Consider the following 17,753-nt stretch of genomic DNA (forward strand, 5'->3'; position numbering starts at 1 on the left):
CAAAAATCAATGATGAACATTTATTATTTCTTTAAACAGCATCATATTTCAACTATTATTCAAAAATAAAAGGCCTTAAAAGCTTAATTAATTTGAAATATGGTATCTGAGACTGGCGCTGACATTCCAGGTCCCGCCGGGCATCTGCAGACACTCTGTCAAACTCAGTGCTAATTACATCTCTCGTACTTCCTTACAAACTATTTGGACGTCTCTCTGCATGTTACTAAAGCATAAAGAGTCCGTTGTACTCATGAGCCAACGGCCATCGAGAACTCCAAAATACCCCACCATTGTTAACCAGTCACATGCAGAGCACACAGTGCAATAAGAGTTAGGTACGGAACTGCATCACACAGGAGGATTTGGCTGCCCAATGCGTCTCGTGCTGGGGCAGCCCTTATGCTGGGACCTCTCCATCCAGACAGCAGAGCTCCGCCAAAGAGCAATCTGTGAGAGGCAGCTCCAGGGAGCCCAGAGCAAGCAGTGCCACTGCACCCTTCCTTACAATTCAGAGAAGAGAAATCCGAAATGGTGAACTGCAAACAAACGATATTCAGATGCAATTCCTGAACTTGAGATACAAAGAAAAGTGTTGCAGGTTTCAAAGCAGTCACATGCATACGATATGCATTACATTTTGTATTTACAAAAAGTATGGTTAGCAGATGCCACTATCAAACTGCATATATTAAAGTTGATTTTTTTCAAGTCCCTAATGCACTACACCTCTTTGTCAACAGATGAGTTCCACTGTTTATATAACATCGCTGGATGGTCTTGCTAGAATAATCTGTGTGTGCACTATCCCCCAATAGGTTACCATGGCAACTTATATTTGAATTTCTATAAATTTCTATTTTTAGAGATCACAGTTTAGGATAAAGAAAAACAGAAATATTAAGTGCCACCCCATTAATTAACCAACATCCAGTTTTTCTCAACATCACGGTCCTCCAAACAGTGCGGAAGTTCAATCAGGCAGCACTGCTTGGGTTACCACCGTTATTAAGAAAGTTTACCAGCAAGCTGTCTCACCACCATCCCAGCAGCACAAGTCAGGAGCTCGCACTGCAAGGCACAATTGACGCTCACGGAGCTTTTCTTGCACTCAGTAAGGATCTCACCCAAATACTTTTAGAGTTAGTCATCATTTCAGCTGATACACAACAACGCTGTGTTTGCCAGAATACTCAGAAAACAAAGTGTCTATCTCAGGTGCGGGGAAATACTGAACTGACAATGGCACTTCAGCTGCCAGCTGGGTGTACCACCACCAAACTGCCACACATTGGGGTGTGGGTGCAGGCGTATGCTGGCCCCGAAGCACAGAGGTGCCCCATGCTACCAAGTTGCCAGCAGCAATCCGAGCAGCCTGCCTGAGGGGGGGGGGGGGAGGGGGGGGGAAATCACTGCACAGAGCAGCAGCGCTCAACAGAACCAGAACTCGGAGCTGCAGCTCTGGCACTGCCTCGCTCTGCCTGCCAGTGGCTGAAATCAGAACATATTACTTTAAACCCCTTGCTAACTTTAAGAAGGTAAATATCTTCTCTAATAAATGATCATTTCCAGCGCTTCACAAAGTTCAGTGAAATGCTCCGCGCCGTAAAAGCTGCAGATCTGCTGCTGTCAGCAGCTTCTCCAGCAGCGGTGGGACCACCACACTGCTGTTAGGTCAGGTACCAACAGCTGAACTCTGCTGAATTCGGGCAGCCAAGGTGTGAGCTGCGTGTGTCCTTAATGAGCAACAATACAAACACTACCAATGTGTATTCCGAACGCAGTCTGCTCTAGAGACAATTGGGGTATCAGCTGGAGCTCAGAACCCCTGACACCTCACTCTCTGTCACGCTGCAGTGACCCCAGTGGCACTGTTGGGGGACAGTACTGATCACTGACGCAGGATGAGGTCTGGGTTCTTCACAGGGACACCCAGTGAAAGCACTGTTAAATGCTTCCTGCAGCTTTAAATCCAAGCCCATTTCAACCACGAGCTCTTTCTCGTGCTGCAGGCAGGACTCGCTGCTGGGTGCTGTTCCCACTGAGTTCAGCCTTGAGCTGAGTTCAAGGCATCACTGCATACTTCTCCCAAAGGTGTTACAACCATTTGCTTGTTCCATGGGTTAGAAAGCAAAACCCATCACCACCAACAGCAGAAACTACAAGACAGGGCTGAAACTCGCACCGTGCTCCAGCACAGAAGAAAGAGCCAAAATCTAAAATGCCATCTGTCAAGAACTCGCTGAGGACCAGTGTTCCCTCACAGCCCTCAGCTGCAGAGCCACGAGAGCCACCCTGACAGGCAGAGGGCAGGTGGGTGCCCTGTATGGGTCCCGCAAAGCTCATCGGAGCAGGAGCACCGAGCAGGAGCTGCCAGCAGAGCCCTCCTGGAAGGGCTGTGGGCAGTCACCACCTCACACAACCCAACACTTCCCTGAAAGCCAGAGCACATTGTGCATATATACAGCCCTGCAGGCCCCCAGAAAGGGCACTGTAGAGCCCACTGACACACAGCGTGGTCCCCCAGTCAGTAGCACTCCCATGTCCCCACTGAGACCAGGATGGCAGGCACAGCTCAGCCCAGAGGGGCCGGTGTCAGACCTCACAGCGTCCCAACACGGCACCACTCCACAGCCCACCCCACACAGGCCGAGCTCCACCAAGACACCCCACACTGCCAGCACCCCGAGGCTCCCGGGACACCACCACCGCCATCACCCAGAGATGATGACGCATCTCCCGGGAGCGCCATCGGTGGGCGCTTACCCTGGCGGCCCGGGAAGAGTAAGGGTCCTCGAAGAGCGCCCAGACGCGGGGCTGCAGCCGCCTCCAGCGCCCACCCTTGCCCTCGGCGGCCGCCGCCACGTCCTCGATGCCCAGCCGCTTGGCCGCCATGTCGTCGTCGTCGCCGTCGGGAGGCGGCTCGCCCGTCAGCAGATCGGGCGCCTCGAAGATGTCGAGCGCTTCCTCGGCGTCGCGGTGCTGCCGGTAGGTCATCCAGCAGCAGGGCTCCACGTCGGTCTCGTCGATGCCCCAGAAGGCCAGCTCCTCCTCGAAGAGCGGCCCGCACACGTCGGCGGGGCAGTGCAGCTTGCCGGTGCGGTAGTAGTTGAGCACATAGGCGAAGACCCCCGGGTGGCGGTCGAAAAAGAACTCGCTGGCCCCGCCGCCGCCCCGCGGGCTGCAGCCGCTGCCGGGTTCGGGGCAGCCGCCCGCCGGCGGGGCCGCGTTGGGGGGCGGCGGCGGCGGCTCCTCGGCGCCCGGGGACTCGCCCTGCGACTCGGCGGCGAGCAGGGCCAGGCGGGTGCCCGGCAGGGTCTTCAGGGTGCTGCGGTAGGTCTCGTGCCGCGTGCCCCCCACGTTGAGGATCACCCTCTCGTTGTCCTCGAGCTTCCCCATCGCTCCGGGTGGGACATGACTGGGGCGGCGCGGGGCGGAGGAGCGGGACGAGCTTCTGCCTTCAGCGCAGACAGAGAGAAGGAATGAAGGAGAAGCCCCCCCGGCATCCCCGCGCCATTCCCCGCCTATCCCGGCCGCCTCCGTCCCACCCCGTTTCCCGGCGCGGTGTCCCCGCGCCGAGCTCTGCCTCCCGCCGCCCCCAATGGCTCCGCTCCTCCTCGAGCCGATGGCACGGAGCGCGGGCAGCCGGCACCGAACGGCGCCTACAGCCTAAGCACACAAAGAGGGGTGGGAGATCCGCGTCTCTTCTCCCCACCTCTAACCCTGAGAGGGGGATGGCCTTGTGCAAAGGGACGCGACCCCCGGCAGCAGCAGGCAGGGCGGGGGTCGCTGCCTCTCAGACGCGCCCGCGGCGGGGAGAGCCGGGGAAGGGCTGCTTCCCGGCTCCCGGCCCCTGCCCCTCGGTACCTGGACGAGCGGCCCGGCGGCGGCTCCTCGTCTCAGGCGTCGGCGGCTGAGCGAGAGCTACTTGTTGTATTGCTCCGCGTTCAGGTGGCCGCGCCGCCTCCTCCCGCGTTCAACTCCGGCGGACGGAGAGGCGGCTCCGGCTGCCCTCGTGGGAACCCCGCGGCCATCGCGCACCGCGGGCGGACACCTGAGGCCGCGCCGCTCCGGCACCGTGCGCGGGGAGCCGAGCGAGAGCCGAACCCCGGCCGGGGCCGAAGCTCCGCCCGCGGCGGGGGCAGCGCCGCCCCCCGCAGCCTTCGGCCCCGCCGCCGCCGCGGTGTGCGGGTCTGCTTCGGGAAAGCAGCGGGGAGAGATGGGCGGGTGGCTGCGGGTGTACAACTCGGTACACCCCGTCCTCTGTGTGCTGAGGCGGGGGGGGAGCGGGAACAGACCGAAGGTGAGAGCTCCCGTAACGTACAGGGGAGCGAGTTGGACCCCTGTCCTTGCCTGTGCCAAGCTCGCTGCCGCCAAGGAGGCTGAATTGTTTTATACAGCGTATTCCTTTTTGCTCTGTACTCAAGTTAGTTGGAGGGAAGTAGGCATTCAACCTCAGAGGCTGAAAGAGGGGCTTTCAGCCCTAGAGGCTCTGCCTGCCAGGCAAAGCGAGAGGCGATTCCTCATAGTGCTTCCTCAGGAAAAAGTTCTTCCTCCACACGCAGGGCACTTTTGGCACAAGGCGGGGTAACAAACGGGATAAGGCTGTCTGAAGTGTCCCCCTCCATGTCGGAGCCTCTGGCTGGACTCTGCTGCCTTAGGAGGGCAGAGCTCTGCTGGCAGCGCTGCTCGGAGGACACCGTGCTTTGACCAGATTGCTCTAACCCAGATCTGTCTCTGTGGGGCATCCATGATGTAAATACGGCCACCCAGAGCTGCAGCAACTTTCAGAAACGAGTTTCAAAAGCATGATGCTGATGTACGTTTTGAAGTTTTTAAAACATAAAAAAAATAAAAAACTGGAATACTTCCTGCCAAGATAGATAAAGTCAGTTAGTGGAAACTCCGGGGAGCCCAAATTAATATTCAATTATAGAGTTGGAAATCCGGTGGAAAGCACTCACCCATCTTAAACCAGAGCAACACTGCTCCTGCAGTGCTTGCTTCTCTTTGCAGAGGGGATTTGTGAGAAAGGGGACGTGGGGGAAGGCAGAGCAAAATGAATATTTTCATCATCTTCTCTCTGACCTAGGAGAGGTTTCAGGAGAAATGCAACACATTGGAGCACTGCAGCATTCATCCCTTATGGAAAGCCATGGGGTGGCAGCAGCTGCCAGAGCACCAGGTAGGCTGTATCAGTGCAAGTGCTGGGATGGCCCCTGGGCTGCCGCTGTCACCCAAAACCCGTGTCCATATCGGGGTATATGGTACAAGGTCTTCTTCACAAGGACTAGCCACCACTATAGGGACTAACTAACAGGGATGGCATCTCACAAGCAGAGTTTTACTGTTGTACCCCATAACGCAGATGCCATGAGAAAGGCCCGGGTTATGAGAAATTAGCTTATGCTTCAGACTTCCTTAAGACAGAGCGGGGGGTTTTTTACTCTGTGGGGAAGAATAAGCCACAGAAATAATTTTTCTAACTGGTAAGACAAGAATGGTCTCTTCTATAGCGTAACATTCCATCGGTCAAGTCAAAGCGTCTGTATCCTACAATCTCTGTTTCTAAATATAATGCTTTTCATTTCTCTGTGTCACTCTTCCCTGTGTTTCCAGCATGCAGCACATTTCTCAATGAAGGATGAAGTTATGTCAGACATTGACTTTCCAGAGCCAGCGTTTTATTAAGTGATACCACGGAACAGGCAGACAATATTCAACATAGGTGGGAGAATTAACAGTTATGAATTAATTTCACCCCCCACAGGACACAGAATTTTGGCACCACCATTTTGCAACAGAAGCAGAAACAAATTAGATGTAAGTACGAGAGAAGTGTGCCTGCCAGGTTAGCCTTACCATGAAACATATCTGCAAACAAACAAAACGAATTAAACCTATTCACAAACTGTCAAACATTTTCAGGTAAAAGTTTAGTGGGAACATTTCTGTAGCTCAGGACTGTGAACTTTCCTTGAAGAACTGAGTGACACTGAGCAGTACACAACCAATTTTCCCTACTGGGTAGGAGGGTTCCTATGGGATTGCTTTAACTGAGAAAGCAGTGACATCAGATGCTATTAGAAACACAAGCCAAATGAGCATTTTAGCTACTAGAAGCTATCATTCTTCTTGCAAGCTTGAGTACTGCAGTGCAAAGTCATTGAATGAGCAGCTGTCTAAATGGAATAAATGGGAAAAAGGACAAGGCAGAAAAGAAAAGCAGATCTGATGGAGAAAGCCACACTCTGGATCCTGCCCCCCCCCTTGATAGGAGCTCAGTTGACTAGAGGGGGCTAACCTGCTGAGCTGCCTTCTAGGGTGAAACACAAGGCAGAAGCCTCTGAGTTTCTCTGGTGTGGGCACCATTTCTTATTTTTCATACGATGTTGTAATTGGAGAACGAAGAAATCAATTTTATAATTGAGAATTACAATGAAGATAGTGCAACAGCCAAAATATGATCAATTTATATCAGGTTAGTTGATGATTAAATAAGCAAGTAATTATTTTAAATATTTGCCATCATTAGCATGTTATTAAGGTTCCACTTATTTCTTTTGCTTATTTTTCCATTCTCCCTATTATTTATAATCATTCTCACTGTTTACATGTACTAATTAATTCCAGAACTTGTGCAGTGTGACAGCCACATTATACTGAAGTACACTGGTGATAAATCAGAATCTCTATTTGGAATTTGGGGACAAAAAAGAAGTCTTGGATTAAGTAAATGTCTGTAAAATACAACTGTTAGAAGCCATGGGGTAATTAAACTGCACAAGGCTAGAAGCAGAGCCAGCAGGAAGATGTCATCATTTTTCATTTCTAGAGAACAACTGCATTTTTAGTCAATGCAGTAGAAATGTAAATGTGGTTTGATCAATACCACAGAATTGGTGAAAATAGATCTCCTTGTAGAAAATGATCAAAAAAGCACTAAGTTTGGATGAGATGAGCAAAATGTGAAAGTGTTCGTGCTCCTCAACAGTCCCACAGGAGCAGGCAGAAGTGCACGTACACAGATGTGCTCCACCCACCTTCTGCCATCACAGATCTTCAGCTCTTCGTGCCGTCCTGGTGAATGGGGTGTCACTCACTGGAAAAGTTCCTTTTATGTTATATATATTAAAGAAAGAAAAAAGTAGAGGACTCAAGACTGGGGTCTACTGAGAAGCCACAGCACGTGTTGGAAGCACAGGTGTGTGCTAATTGCACTGCCAGATTAGTAATGCACAGCACAAGTAGGGTGGGGAGTGAGTGGTAAAATCCATAGTTTTCCATACATTAAAATAGGCTTTTGGTTTTTCTTTCCAAAAGAGGGGTGTTGGGAAGCGACATGCCCACTGAGCTGGGACTGGCACATTCTACATTATGCAGCTCCAGATCTTCATCACACCCAGCTCCCATTGCAATGCACACTTCACTTACCATCAATCAATATTCCAACTGTCATTGAACAGCTAGCCCATGTTTTCAAAAGAATAGAACCACTTACTAAAGTAATTTAGGAGCGGTTTTATGTTTCATTTAATGGTAATTTTAAGGGATCTTCTCCTGAAATCAATTCAAATCTGATATAGAACCAGCATAAGATGGTGATTTATCTGAGGAAGTCAACAAACTCTCCTTCAGATGACATCAAAATCAATGGAAACACACAAAAGAACCACAACCGTTTTCAGACAGCTCCAGCATTACTCCACCCAGTTTTTTTGTTCCATCACAGCTGAACTAAAAACCCACCTCATCTATCATTTTCCTCCTTTCTGTGACTAACCGACTCCATTAATTTCATTAATGTTTAATAAGAGACCTCACTTTATCTACTCCAACAAGACAAGGGATCTGCTTTAACAAGTTATCTTCTAAGGACATGTGCACTGGTGATCTTTCAGGCATCCCTGGAGGAACAGCCATTTTCATTGATCACTGATTTTTTTAATAATGATTCATTCTCCACTATTGATCCAAGGAATAACAATTATATTTTGCAGTGGTTTTGTTCTCTCATCATGAGCGTTACAGTTTATCTGTCAGAAGGAAATCCCTGGGATGCAAGTGGCAGAAGTCTCACACAGAGTCTCAGTGACTGAGGCAGGCAGATCTGATGCCGTAGCTATGCGGGAAGCAGAGGTTTCTTCAGCGTCTGCAGTCTCATACAGCAGATCCAGTCTCACTGCATGCAAGCTTGATTAATTTTGACTGCTTCCATTCAGTTGCAGTCAAGTTTTTCTCTCTGACTTTTTTTTTCATACCACTCTGCAGACAAGATTGCCCAAATCTGGACTGAGCTGTCTACTGCCATGGAAACAGAACAGTATTCTCAAGAGATAAACACTGCATCTCCTCTGCTAGCACTTCAGCCTTGCTCACAGAAGTTAGAGGTGATGGCACAGGTTTTTTTGCAGTCTGTAAACTTGGCTATTACTTTGCCTGGAAGGAGAGAGCCCGATGGGGAATCCCACATCCACCACTGGTTGCACCATCAGCACTTCTCCTCTGAGGCAAGGGGTCAGCAAGCCTAAGAAGCCATGCAAGCTTGTGCTCAAGCAGAGAAGTCTTGGCAGAAACAGCCTCACTGGCTGTTAGCAGCCTCTGTATAAGGAAAATCAAAGGAAGCTTCAAGTTTTCTTGAGTCTTTGTACACCTTTAAATACATCACCTTGAGTGCAGAGCAAGCTGGTCACACTGACTGTTATACTTGATTGCCAAAGATGGCATGTCCATGCTGATCTTGCAAGCATTATAGCAACATCTGATACCCTCGAGAGCTTTTCCAGATTTGTTTTGACTAAGATTCTTCTGCAGTAAAAGTCTACAACAGAGATGATTGCTGGGCCCTGAACTGATCTCACCTGCCAGACTACTACTTCCTGTAAGGAAAGGTGAACAAGGTGAATATCTTCCTAGCTTTAGCTATACCATTTTGCTACAGTAATTTCCTTATCTTTCTTACATATTCAACAGGAGAAAGGTACGTGCCTCTACAGAAAGGCCTGGATACCCTGCTTTTCCTACAGAAGTGGACAGACTGAAGTCTGCAGCACCACAGTGCATGCGCCAAAGTTAGGCAGCAACTTGCCAAGACCATTCTGCAATGCACGGCTGTTCCTATACCTTCAAAGGTAGCAGTACCTTTGTGCTGTAGCACCTTCTTCATTCCCTCTCAACTTTTTTGCAAACAAAACTGAGCCAAGAGCGTTATCCCCCTTCAGAACCATTGCGCTTTAGAAAGCCAGCTCAGGCCGCAGCATGGCCTTCGCTCACTGGCAGGCCCCAGATGGACCCCGAAGTTTATGGCCTGCATCGAGCAGCTTGGTGTGCAGCCTGACAGCAGGACAGGCAGAGACAGCAGTCAGTCTGCCATCGCTGTGCTGAGGAAAGCTGCTTCAGTGCACGAGGCAGCTCATGGCGGTGTTCATGAGGCAGTCCCTCACTACCACTTTGTGCCGCTCAGATTCTTATCTGCTTTTTGTTCCCCAAGATGGAGGCTAACAAAACACACACACAAAATTGAAATCTTTCCTATTATATTTATGAGTAAATGCTTACTGTCAAAAATGGAAGTATCACTTAATAATTCGTTTTTTTAAACTCTGCAGTCAGAAACATCACATGGGATATTCAAAGTGTCTTTTGAAAACATGAGTGAATTCTAAAGATGATCTCTTTGAGAGTTGCTTAAACAACAAAAATCATCTTGTTTTGAAAGCCTGCCTTTTTAGGGTTACTCTCGTCTGGTGTTCCTGCTAATCTATGCAGAGAAGATTTACTCTGACTTTTAAATTATCTTTTCTTTCTACAAATTATCGATATTTGTTAAGCAAGCAGCAAGCTGAGACGCCTGTGCTTACATTACACTGCAGCTGCTTGTATTATTAACATAATATTCCCTTCTACAGCTTTCTCCCTCTCCTCTTTTCTAACACAGATGTTACATTTCCTGAGGCAAGAACTGCATCCTGAGGGAACTGCTTTGCCCAGCTCTGTAGCTCCGGGCTTCAAAGCTAGAAAACACACTAATGAAATAGTGACTGACCCAGCACAGAAAGATTCTGCCTCATCTAAAGAATTACGGTAGAAGCCCAAAAGCAAAGAGAGTTGCCCAGGAGCAGCCTGCCATCCCAAGTGTAACTTTAAACCCTCCAATGCTGTGACTGAAAGACTGCCAACCACACTCCAGAAAGGGCCGCTCCAGTTTAAAATCTACCAGAATCACTATTAAGACTCATTTCCAGTTTTTAATAACTACTCGACTTTGGCATTTAGCATTAATTTAGAAAATTGCTTTGGAGGTTATTAGGATCAGCTCCCATCCTACAGTCACCTGGCCCTTTCCTTGCGCAGAATGTGGTCATGAAGACAGATGCATAAGACTGATAGCCCATAGGCTCTCCTCAGGGAGGAGCATCATTGCACCCTGTTTTGTCACAAGCACATTCAGCTTCACAAACAAAAATGGCATAATCCACTTCTAAGAGCACAGAGGCATGTCACAATTCTCCCCCTACATTTTTATTAATTTGTACTACTACTAATTGACATTTACCATTACGATTTTTGCTTGATGATTCTCAGCATTTCCCATCAGGACAGATACTAGGAATTGGCAATTTCAACAGTCTACTTTCCTATGGTTACTTGAAACTATGCAACAATAATGCCTGGAAGCACATTAAATCCACAAAAAGCAGAATATTATAATTTGGACTACATTTAGTTGCCATATCAGGCACTTCCAAAATGCTGCTTTCAAAAAAATAAATTTAAAAGAGACAAGTTTCAGCACCAGTTTGACCTCTGTTGGTGTTTATTTGGTCTTGAAATGCTGAAAAAGGGAGAATTCAAGAGCATCTACTGCATGAAAACAAGTGTAATCCTCACAGATGAAGCTTGTGCTTAATGACTAACATCTGCAAGGCGAATACTATCGTCAGAGGAAGTGACTTCAGGGGAGTAATTTTACCAGCATGAGTACAGGATCTAATTCATGCCAAGACAAATCACAGGATCTAAGAATTAGTCATAGGAGTCATTAATTGTGCACTTACTTAACATAGGTTGTAAGAAAAGGGAGTAGTGCTTAAGATAGATCACTGAAGCTGCTATTTTAGTTTCCACTGATTTTAACATGCACACTCCTCTAATGGCCCAGGGTTTCCCCACATAAAGTGTAAAGCAAGGTAAAGCAGGCTTCCCCCACAGCATCTTCCTACCAAAGCGAGTTTTGTGAGGGCATCAAACCTCAAAGTAAGAACAAATATGGAGTTATCAATACCCCCCGAGACAGGATTAAAAAAAAAAAAAAAGACACCAGAAGTATCCTTGACACTGAGAGGTACCCTTGTAACAGAGCGATTTGGAATCTGAATTAATCAGTTCCTACTGAGTTTAGCTCCCAGCTTCCATCAAGACAAATCCCTGCTGCCTTCCTACTGTTTCATCTCCCCTACTGCCCCTAAAAGTACTACCATTTGATGTCTTTTGCTTTAGTTCATCTCTGTTCACTCTCTACCCTCTCCATTATACTTGCTTGCAGCCAGACCATATAACTGCTTGATATTTTCGAAAGCTTAAAAAAAAAAAAAAAAAAACAGTAGCTTTGCCATAAGGTCAGCTTTCTTGTTCTAGTGTGGCAAAGACAAAAATGTAGATGTGTGTAAGTCATCTCCATCCCAAAAGCCACCCAGGAGCCAGCAGCAAGGTAATGCTGGGGCATTACAAGGGCTGTTTGAAAAGCAGTGCCTCCTATTTTACTATGTTGACCCTTGACATCAGAGGCAGATGTTGGTGGTATGGCCGCAGAGGCTGAACCTTCCCACCAGTGTCCCATTACACTTTGTTGCCGTGTGACAGATGGCAGCAGAGGGGCAGCCACAGCACTGACGTGGAAGTACATACGAAGCAAAAATGTGTCACTGAATTCCTCCATGCAGAAAAAAATGCACCTACTGACGTTCACTGATGCTTGCTGGATGTTGATGGAGACCAACCATAGGCTGTGATCACCATGAGGCAGTGGGTGGTGCATTTCAGCAGCAGTAACTCTGGGTCACCTGCGCTGCTGCCGATGTTTACAAGTATGGCATGCGGTCTCTTGTTCATTGCTAGAGAAAATGCATAGCTAATGGTATTGAAAAATATTGTTTTGTACCTGAGAATTTGCTCTATCAAATGGTGTTACTGTGTTCTTTGTATCTGCTGTAATTTCCCTGGAAATAAATAGGAGCTATTACTTTTGGAGAAGTGTGTGTGTGCGTTTGTGTGTGTGCATTTATATATATAACTCCTGTAGGGAAAAAAAACAGCCTAACAGGGTCTGGAAGGAAATACTAGGTTCCTCTGTCATCACTGATGATACCTCAGGATTATAAAGCAGAGTCCACCTGACACAGCTTCCAATAGACAAAGGTAACAACATGACAGGCCAGTACAGAATTGGCTCAGTCTCTAATTCATGACTACAAAGGAGAGGAAATATAGATTATTAGATGTTATATATGCAGAAAAAATTATACTATTTTTGTACCAGCCCCGTTTCTTCCACAGAAATTTACCTGTTTTGCTTTTGTATGGGCTTATGGAGACCAACACAGAAGAAATCAACTCTAGGATTTGTTTTACATTAAAGATTGCCTGTTCAAAACCAGACACAAACTAAAGAGTACCTCAGTGTGCATGTTTTAGCCAGGATGCTGTCCCTGAAAGAGAACAGAATTTGATCATCTGGCTGTGGCTCTTAAGGAAGAAAAATAAGTGTGTGTGTGTGTAAATCAGTCAGAACACCTTATCTTACCACCAGAGCTATCCCAGGTGAGGATGCTACATTTCCATTAACTGACAAAAGAGAAATTTCTGATTATTTGTACTGGCACTTGTATTTTGCTTCTTAAAATGTCCTTAAACATTCCAGCCAGTATTACCAGTGCACATTTGTTTGACGAACTCACCTCAAACCTTAAGATTGAGGAGTTACATCACTTCATTAATTTTCACTTGTCTTCTGGAAGTGCTTGCATTTCTTAGTGCTTGCAGCATAATGGACTTCTCCTATTCTCAATTACATCAGAGTGCTAAGACTTCTTAGCATAAATTTAAATTAGGCTGTCATTAAGATCACTAGTTTCTATTAATTTTAAGGAAAGAAGCCAGTTCTGTGACTGAGAACACGATGTTTAAAAACACATTCTAATTCAGAAAACATAAGCAACTTTGAGATACTAAAGCACGAAGTACAGAAAAGAGTTTTGTTAAAACACATTTAGAGGCATTAAGCCCTAGCAGATATATCCAGAAAGTGTTAAAGTTACAAAGCGTTGACCAAAGAAAAGGCTTCGGGTTCATCAAATGATTCACAATTAAAAAAAGAACAAATCAGAACACAATTAAGCAGAGCACTGAGACCGCTGTTACTAAGAACGTCTTTTGACAGCTTTTCTGAATACTGGAACACAAAAATACAGATCACAACGGTTGGATATTCTCAGGTCTGAATAATTCATCAATAAAAGCAGATTTCAAGCTCCTTCAAACAAACAAACAAACTTATTAGATACTTAGAGAAAAAGAAAACCTGTTGGGGTTTATAGAATTGCGCTGCTGCCCTGCCTTTCTTTGCTATTTGATTTCCAAAGAGGAACAGTATAGACCAATATCTACAGCACTGATGGATGCTTGCTTCCAATACAGAAAACAAAAAGAATCAGATGTCACAGACCTTGGTTTGAATACAGTTTCAGTCCTTCTGGTTTCACTAGTAATTGTGAGCAAGGTGTGCCACATTTGCATAGAAGTTTGTGTCAATTTTTGCCACTTTCTTAAGCTGACAGAACAAATAACAGCAGGCAAATGGAAAATGACTTTTTAAAAAAGGAGCTTTTGTGAAACTCCATTAAAAATTCAGAGACATCATAGCTGATGTTTAGAGGCAGCCACTGATGTGTAACTGACCTTGAAGTTAATAGAAATGAAATACCTAGCAGGATTTTCAGAATTACCAAAGTACGTACATACAATTTTTGACCTTTAGAGTTTATTGCAGATTAACCAATTAAAATTCTGACTTCAGATGAAGCATTACTACAAAAATTATAGAAATATCATTCATGTACATCATTCACCTAATTTTTGTGCTAAGAACAAAATTTTAAAAAGCACTTAATTTGCAGCACATATGACCCGTGCATCTCCTGCTGAGCATGTCCATTTCAGAATCACCAGTTCCACGACCAATTGACAAAACCTTACCAGCAAGAGAAATTTCAGCAAGAATGGGGAATAAAAAGATTGTAATGAGCCACATCAGAACTCTTCTTAGAATAAGCATTGACAGAATTTTGCCTTGTTTCGTAAACCAACGCAGGTATCTGCAGCCTCAAAAGAACTGGAAAAAAAAATCCTTCAGTTGAAGGTTTAGAGCAGAAACTGCAACTCTAATTACAAGAGAGGTCAGGCTACAGATATTCAGATGATAACAAAAACACAAGTAATTAGAACACAAAAATGCTATATCTAGAACAAACCAGTAGGACACAGAGGGTCTAAAGTCCCTCATTTCAGCACTGTCCTTAAATTTCTGTAGAACACAAATTCTGTTTCAGAGGAAAGTCCTCCAAACCCCAAGCTATATATTCAAAACTGGTCAGACAAGTAAGGGGAAAAGGAATATACTGTAATTGCATAAGCTTAAGAAATGCAGTTCAACACACTGTTAATTTTGGTGAGAGATACACTGAAACCAAAGGCATCAATGCATACATACATAATTTATTAATAACACATTTTTTATTAGTTAACACAATTAACCTTACAGAATTAAAAGGATGTATTATAGAGAAAAGCTTACCTGGCTGAATATCTGAAGTAGTAAGAAATATTTTAATTCAGAATTTAGTTTTTGGTGTAACGGTGCTCTTTAAATATAGATTTTTCTGGTCTATACTTTTAAATTAGACATGAAATTCTGCATATCAGTCTGACAAAGGATATAATTGCTTAATTAAAAAAAAAAAGTCTCAGCAATTCAAACTATAGAAGTCAGATATTTACATACAAATCTGATTTGAAAATAATTTAGCAAAATATAGGCAGATGGATACTGAAAAATATACTTGTGCTTATTAAGCTTTTGGTATTCAACATTCAGCTTCAGATGCCTGACCAAGATGAAAAAATAAGATCAATAGAGATGATCTGGGTACTGGTTTCAAAATTAATTTGTGTGAACTCTGCATTTTCACTACTGCAGACATCCTCCAAATTGGATGAAGATGGCCTTTTCCAGGCTGATCACCAACACAGTAAAGGAGAAATAAAGCAAATAATGTTTTAAGAGCAATTATACTATTTTTATAAAATAAAACTGAAAAAAAAAGATATCATGTGTCTACACTGTCAAAACAATCATAAAACTGTTTTTTTTTCTTGCATTACTCATATATACATTTTAGTATTCTATTCCACTTACTTTTAAAATAAGTCTCTTTGTTTAAACATCCACTAAATGATGCTCCTGGTATGGGGAACAGGCCATAAAGGTGCATAAAGAGCATTTACATTAAAACAGTGGTCATCTCTGCTCAACAGACACTCTAAGAAACTTACCACGTTTTGTATGATTCTGAAAGCATCTGAAATTTTCAGTCCTTGAAATCAATATAAAGCAATAATTATTAAGCAATGCACATCATGATCAAATCCTCCCTGGTGTAGCTCTCTTTTTGTTTCGGAGGAGTCTCTCCCTCATTTTTGTCTTCTTCCACTCTAAATTCCCCAAGGGTTCCTTAAGATGTTAACAAAATCATCATCATCTGTGATTCCAATACTTAATCCTTCATAGTAATCTTCAAACTCAGAATAGGACACTTCTTCAGGATTGCTGCAGGATTCTCCTAATGTCTCTAGAAATGACAATTTAATTTCTTCTTCTGTAGCTTTGCCTGTGAAAGTTTATTTTTTTCCATCAAACACATTTCTAAGACCAGTGAATATACAGCTTTTAGTCTATTTTAGGAAACGAAACTTAAAATTCAATATTCTGACTTCACAGGGGGCAATGAAATCATTTGCTCACTTGGTATCAGCTGCAGTATTTACCTTACTTTGATAGCAAATGATAGCATTAAATATAAATGGAAACATGAGGCCAAAGTCGCTTTCACTGGATTATGAGATCAGGAAGATTTTTCCTCAGATGACTGAGAAAACTGAACAATGTATTCTTTAATTAAAATGTTGGTAATTCAGAGGTAAACTTGTAAGAAAACATACATTTAATGTAAAACAAGCTCAAAGCTCTAGGAACACATTAAGATATGACTTTCATTCAAAAACGTTCTGGAATTGACAAGTGCTTTTTTGTGACTTAATAAAGATTATACTCAGATAACTTTTACTGCACTGAGGAAAAAATGGGAGAAAATACAGCATTATAACACAGAAAAAAACTGCACGTCCATCATTCTTAAGCCACAGTGTGTCCTCATGTGTTACTATTGATGTTGCTGGCAAAACAAAAAACATCCTCTTTTCTATGGGTAAAATAGAAGGAGTCAAGACATCAAGAAGACTTTCACAGTAATGAGTTTGATACATTGGAGATGTTACTTTAGAAACTGACCTACAAGATTTAAACTCCTATTATTATTTTTTTTAGCAGCAAGAGTTTAAACACGCTGCTATCTTCATTATTTTTTCAGAATTCTCAAACATTTCCTCAGTAAAGAGGAACAACCACGAGCAGAAATAAATGAATAATTTATTCAGAAGGAACTTCAAGTGATGAAAAATTCGTGTCACTTGGAAACCTTATGTATATTGAGAGAGAACAGTAACATGAAAGGGAGAGCGTCCTCCTAATTTAAAACTGCCAATATTGTCTATGTCAGTGAGTACTTGCACACACAGGAGCTAAGATACAACTACTTAAATATAGTCCTATACAGGTAAGGAAAGGAACCCAGCCTGCCTATCTGAAGTATTTGCAGTGTGATAAAAGTATTAAAATTATGTAGATGAATTGCAGTACTATTTATAGTCCTGTTTCACGTTATGGGTAATCAGAAAAAAGTTCTTGTCAACAGCTGACGTCTAGGCCAACACAAAAACATTTAATATTTGCAACAGTCTCTGAATCTGTTTTCTCTGCTAACATGGTGAAATCATTAATTACAGATGTATTCTTTTTGTTCATATTAATTACCTGCCAACACTAGAGGATGTTTCTTTGCACAGTAACATTTTCTGATGTCTACCATGGGAACACTTCCAGTTTTGTTGAAATCTAGTTTCATATAAGCCTAAACAAGGTAAAATTAAAAAAAAAAAAGGAAATATTTAAAGATCAAATATACTCACATACCTAGTACATACTTCTAGATCTTTTGCAATTAATTATTCTGACATAACCATTTTACATAAGTAAACAGAGTCTTCCATCACTGACACTTGGGTGCCAGTAAAAGATTCTATGGTGCGGAATTTTGCAATCATTTTATTTCAACAACTTTCACATTAAATGCTGTCCCTCACAAACTCAAAAAAAAACAAACCTGTATGCTCTCCAAAATTTCTAGCACATCCTTGGAGGAGGCAGAAAGGAAGCATCTTGACAGCGGATTCCAATTAGTATGATTCCAATGTCATTCCAATAGAGGCTTCTTCAGCACTGCTTACAGCAGTTTCATTCTCATTCCAACAGTTTACTTTTAATACACACACTCAATACATAAGGCCAGGAGAGTCAGATC

At 44.0% G+C, this 17,753-nt stretch overlaps 2 protein-coding genes across 10 annotated transcripts in view; both read right to left on the minus strand.

The window, feature by feature from the left end:
* The window catches only part of KCNC2 (potassium voltage-gated channel subfamily C member 2), a 94,220-nt gene extending 90,089 nt beyond the window's left edge, over positions 1-4,131 (minus strand). For all 5 annotated transcript variants that reach the window (XM_085221406.1, XM_085221418.1, XM_085221414.1 and 2 more), the window contains exons 1-2: positions 3,868-4,131; positions 2,767-3,458 (exon numbers count right to left, since the gene is read on the minus strand). In XM_085221406.1, coding sequence (XP_085077532.1) covers positions 2,767-3,399 — 633 coding nt within the window. In that variant the 5' untranslated portion in view covers positions 3,400-3,458; positions 3,868-4,131. The remainder of the gene's footprint in view (positions 1-2,766; positions 3,459-3,867) is intronic.
* Positions 4,132-14,756: 10,625 nt separating this feature from the next.
* CAPS2 (calcyphosine 2) overlaps positions 14,757-17,753 on the minus strand; it is a 34,238-nt gene continuing 31,241 nt past the window's right edge. For 3 of the 5 annotated variants that reach the window (XM_085221446.1, XM_010708222.4, XM_085221464.1), the window contains 2 exons: positions 17,207-17,303; positions 14,757-15,944 (listed from right to left, as the gene is read on the minus strand). In XM_085221446.1, coding sequence (XP_085077572.1) covers positions 15,769-15,944; positions 17,207-17,303 — 273 coding nt within the window. In that variant the 3' untranslated portion in view covers positions 14,757-15,768. Of the gene's footprint in view, positions 15,945-17,206; positions 17,304-17,555 lie in introns of those variants that run through there. The other 2 variants (XM_085221455.1, XR_014882623.1) reach the window with 2 other exon arrangements.

The sequence above is a fragment of the Meleagris gallopavo genome, chromosome 1, assembly GCF_905368555.1.
Source record: "Meleagris gallopavo chromosome 1, MGAL_WU_HG_1.1, whole genome shotgun sequence".
Lineage (NCBI taxonomy): Eukaryota > Metazoa > Chordata > Aves > Galliformes > Phasianidae > Meleagris > Meleagris gallopavo.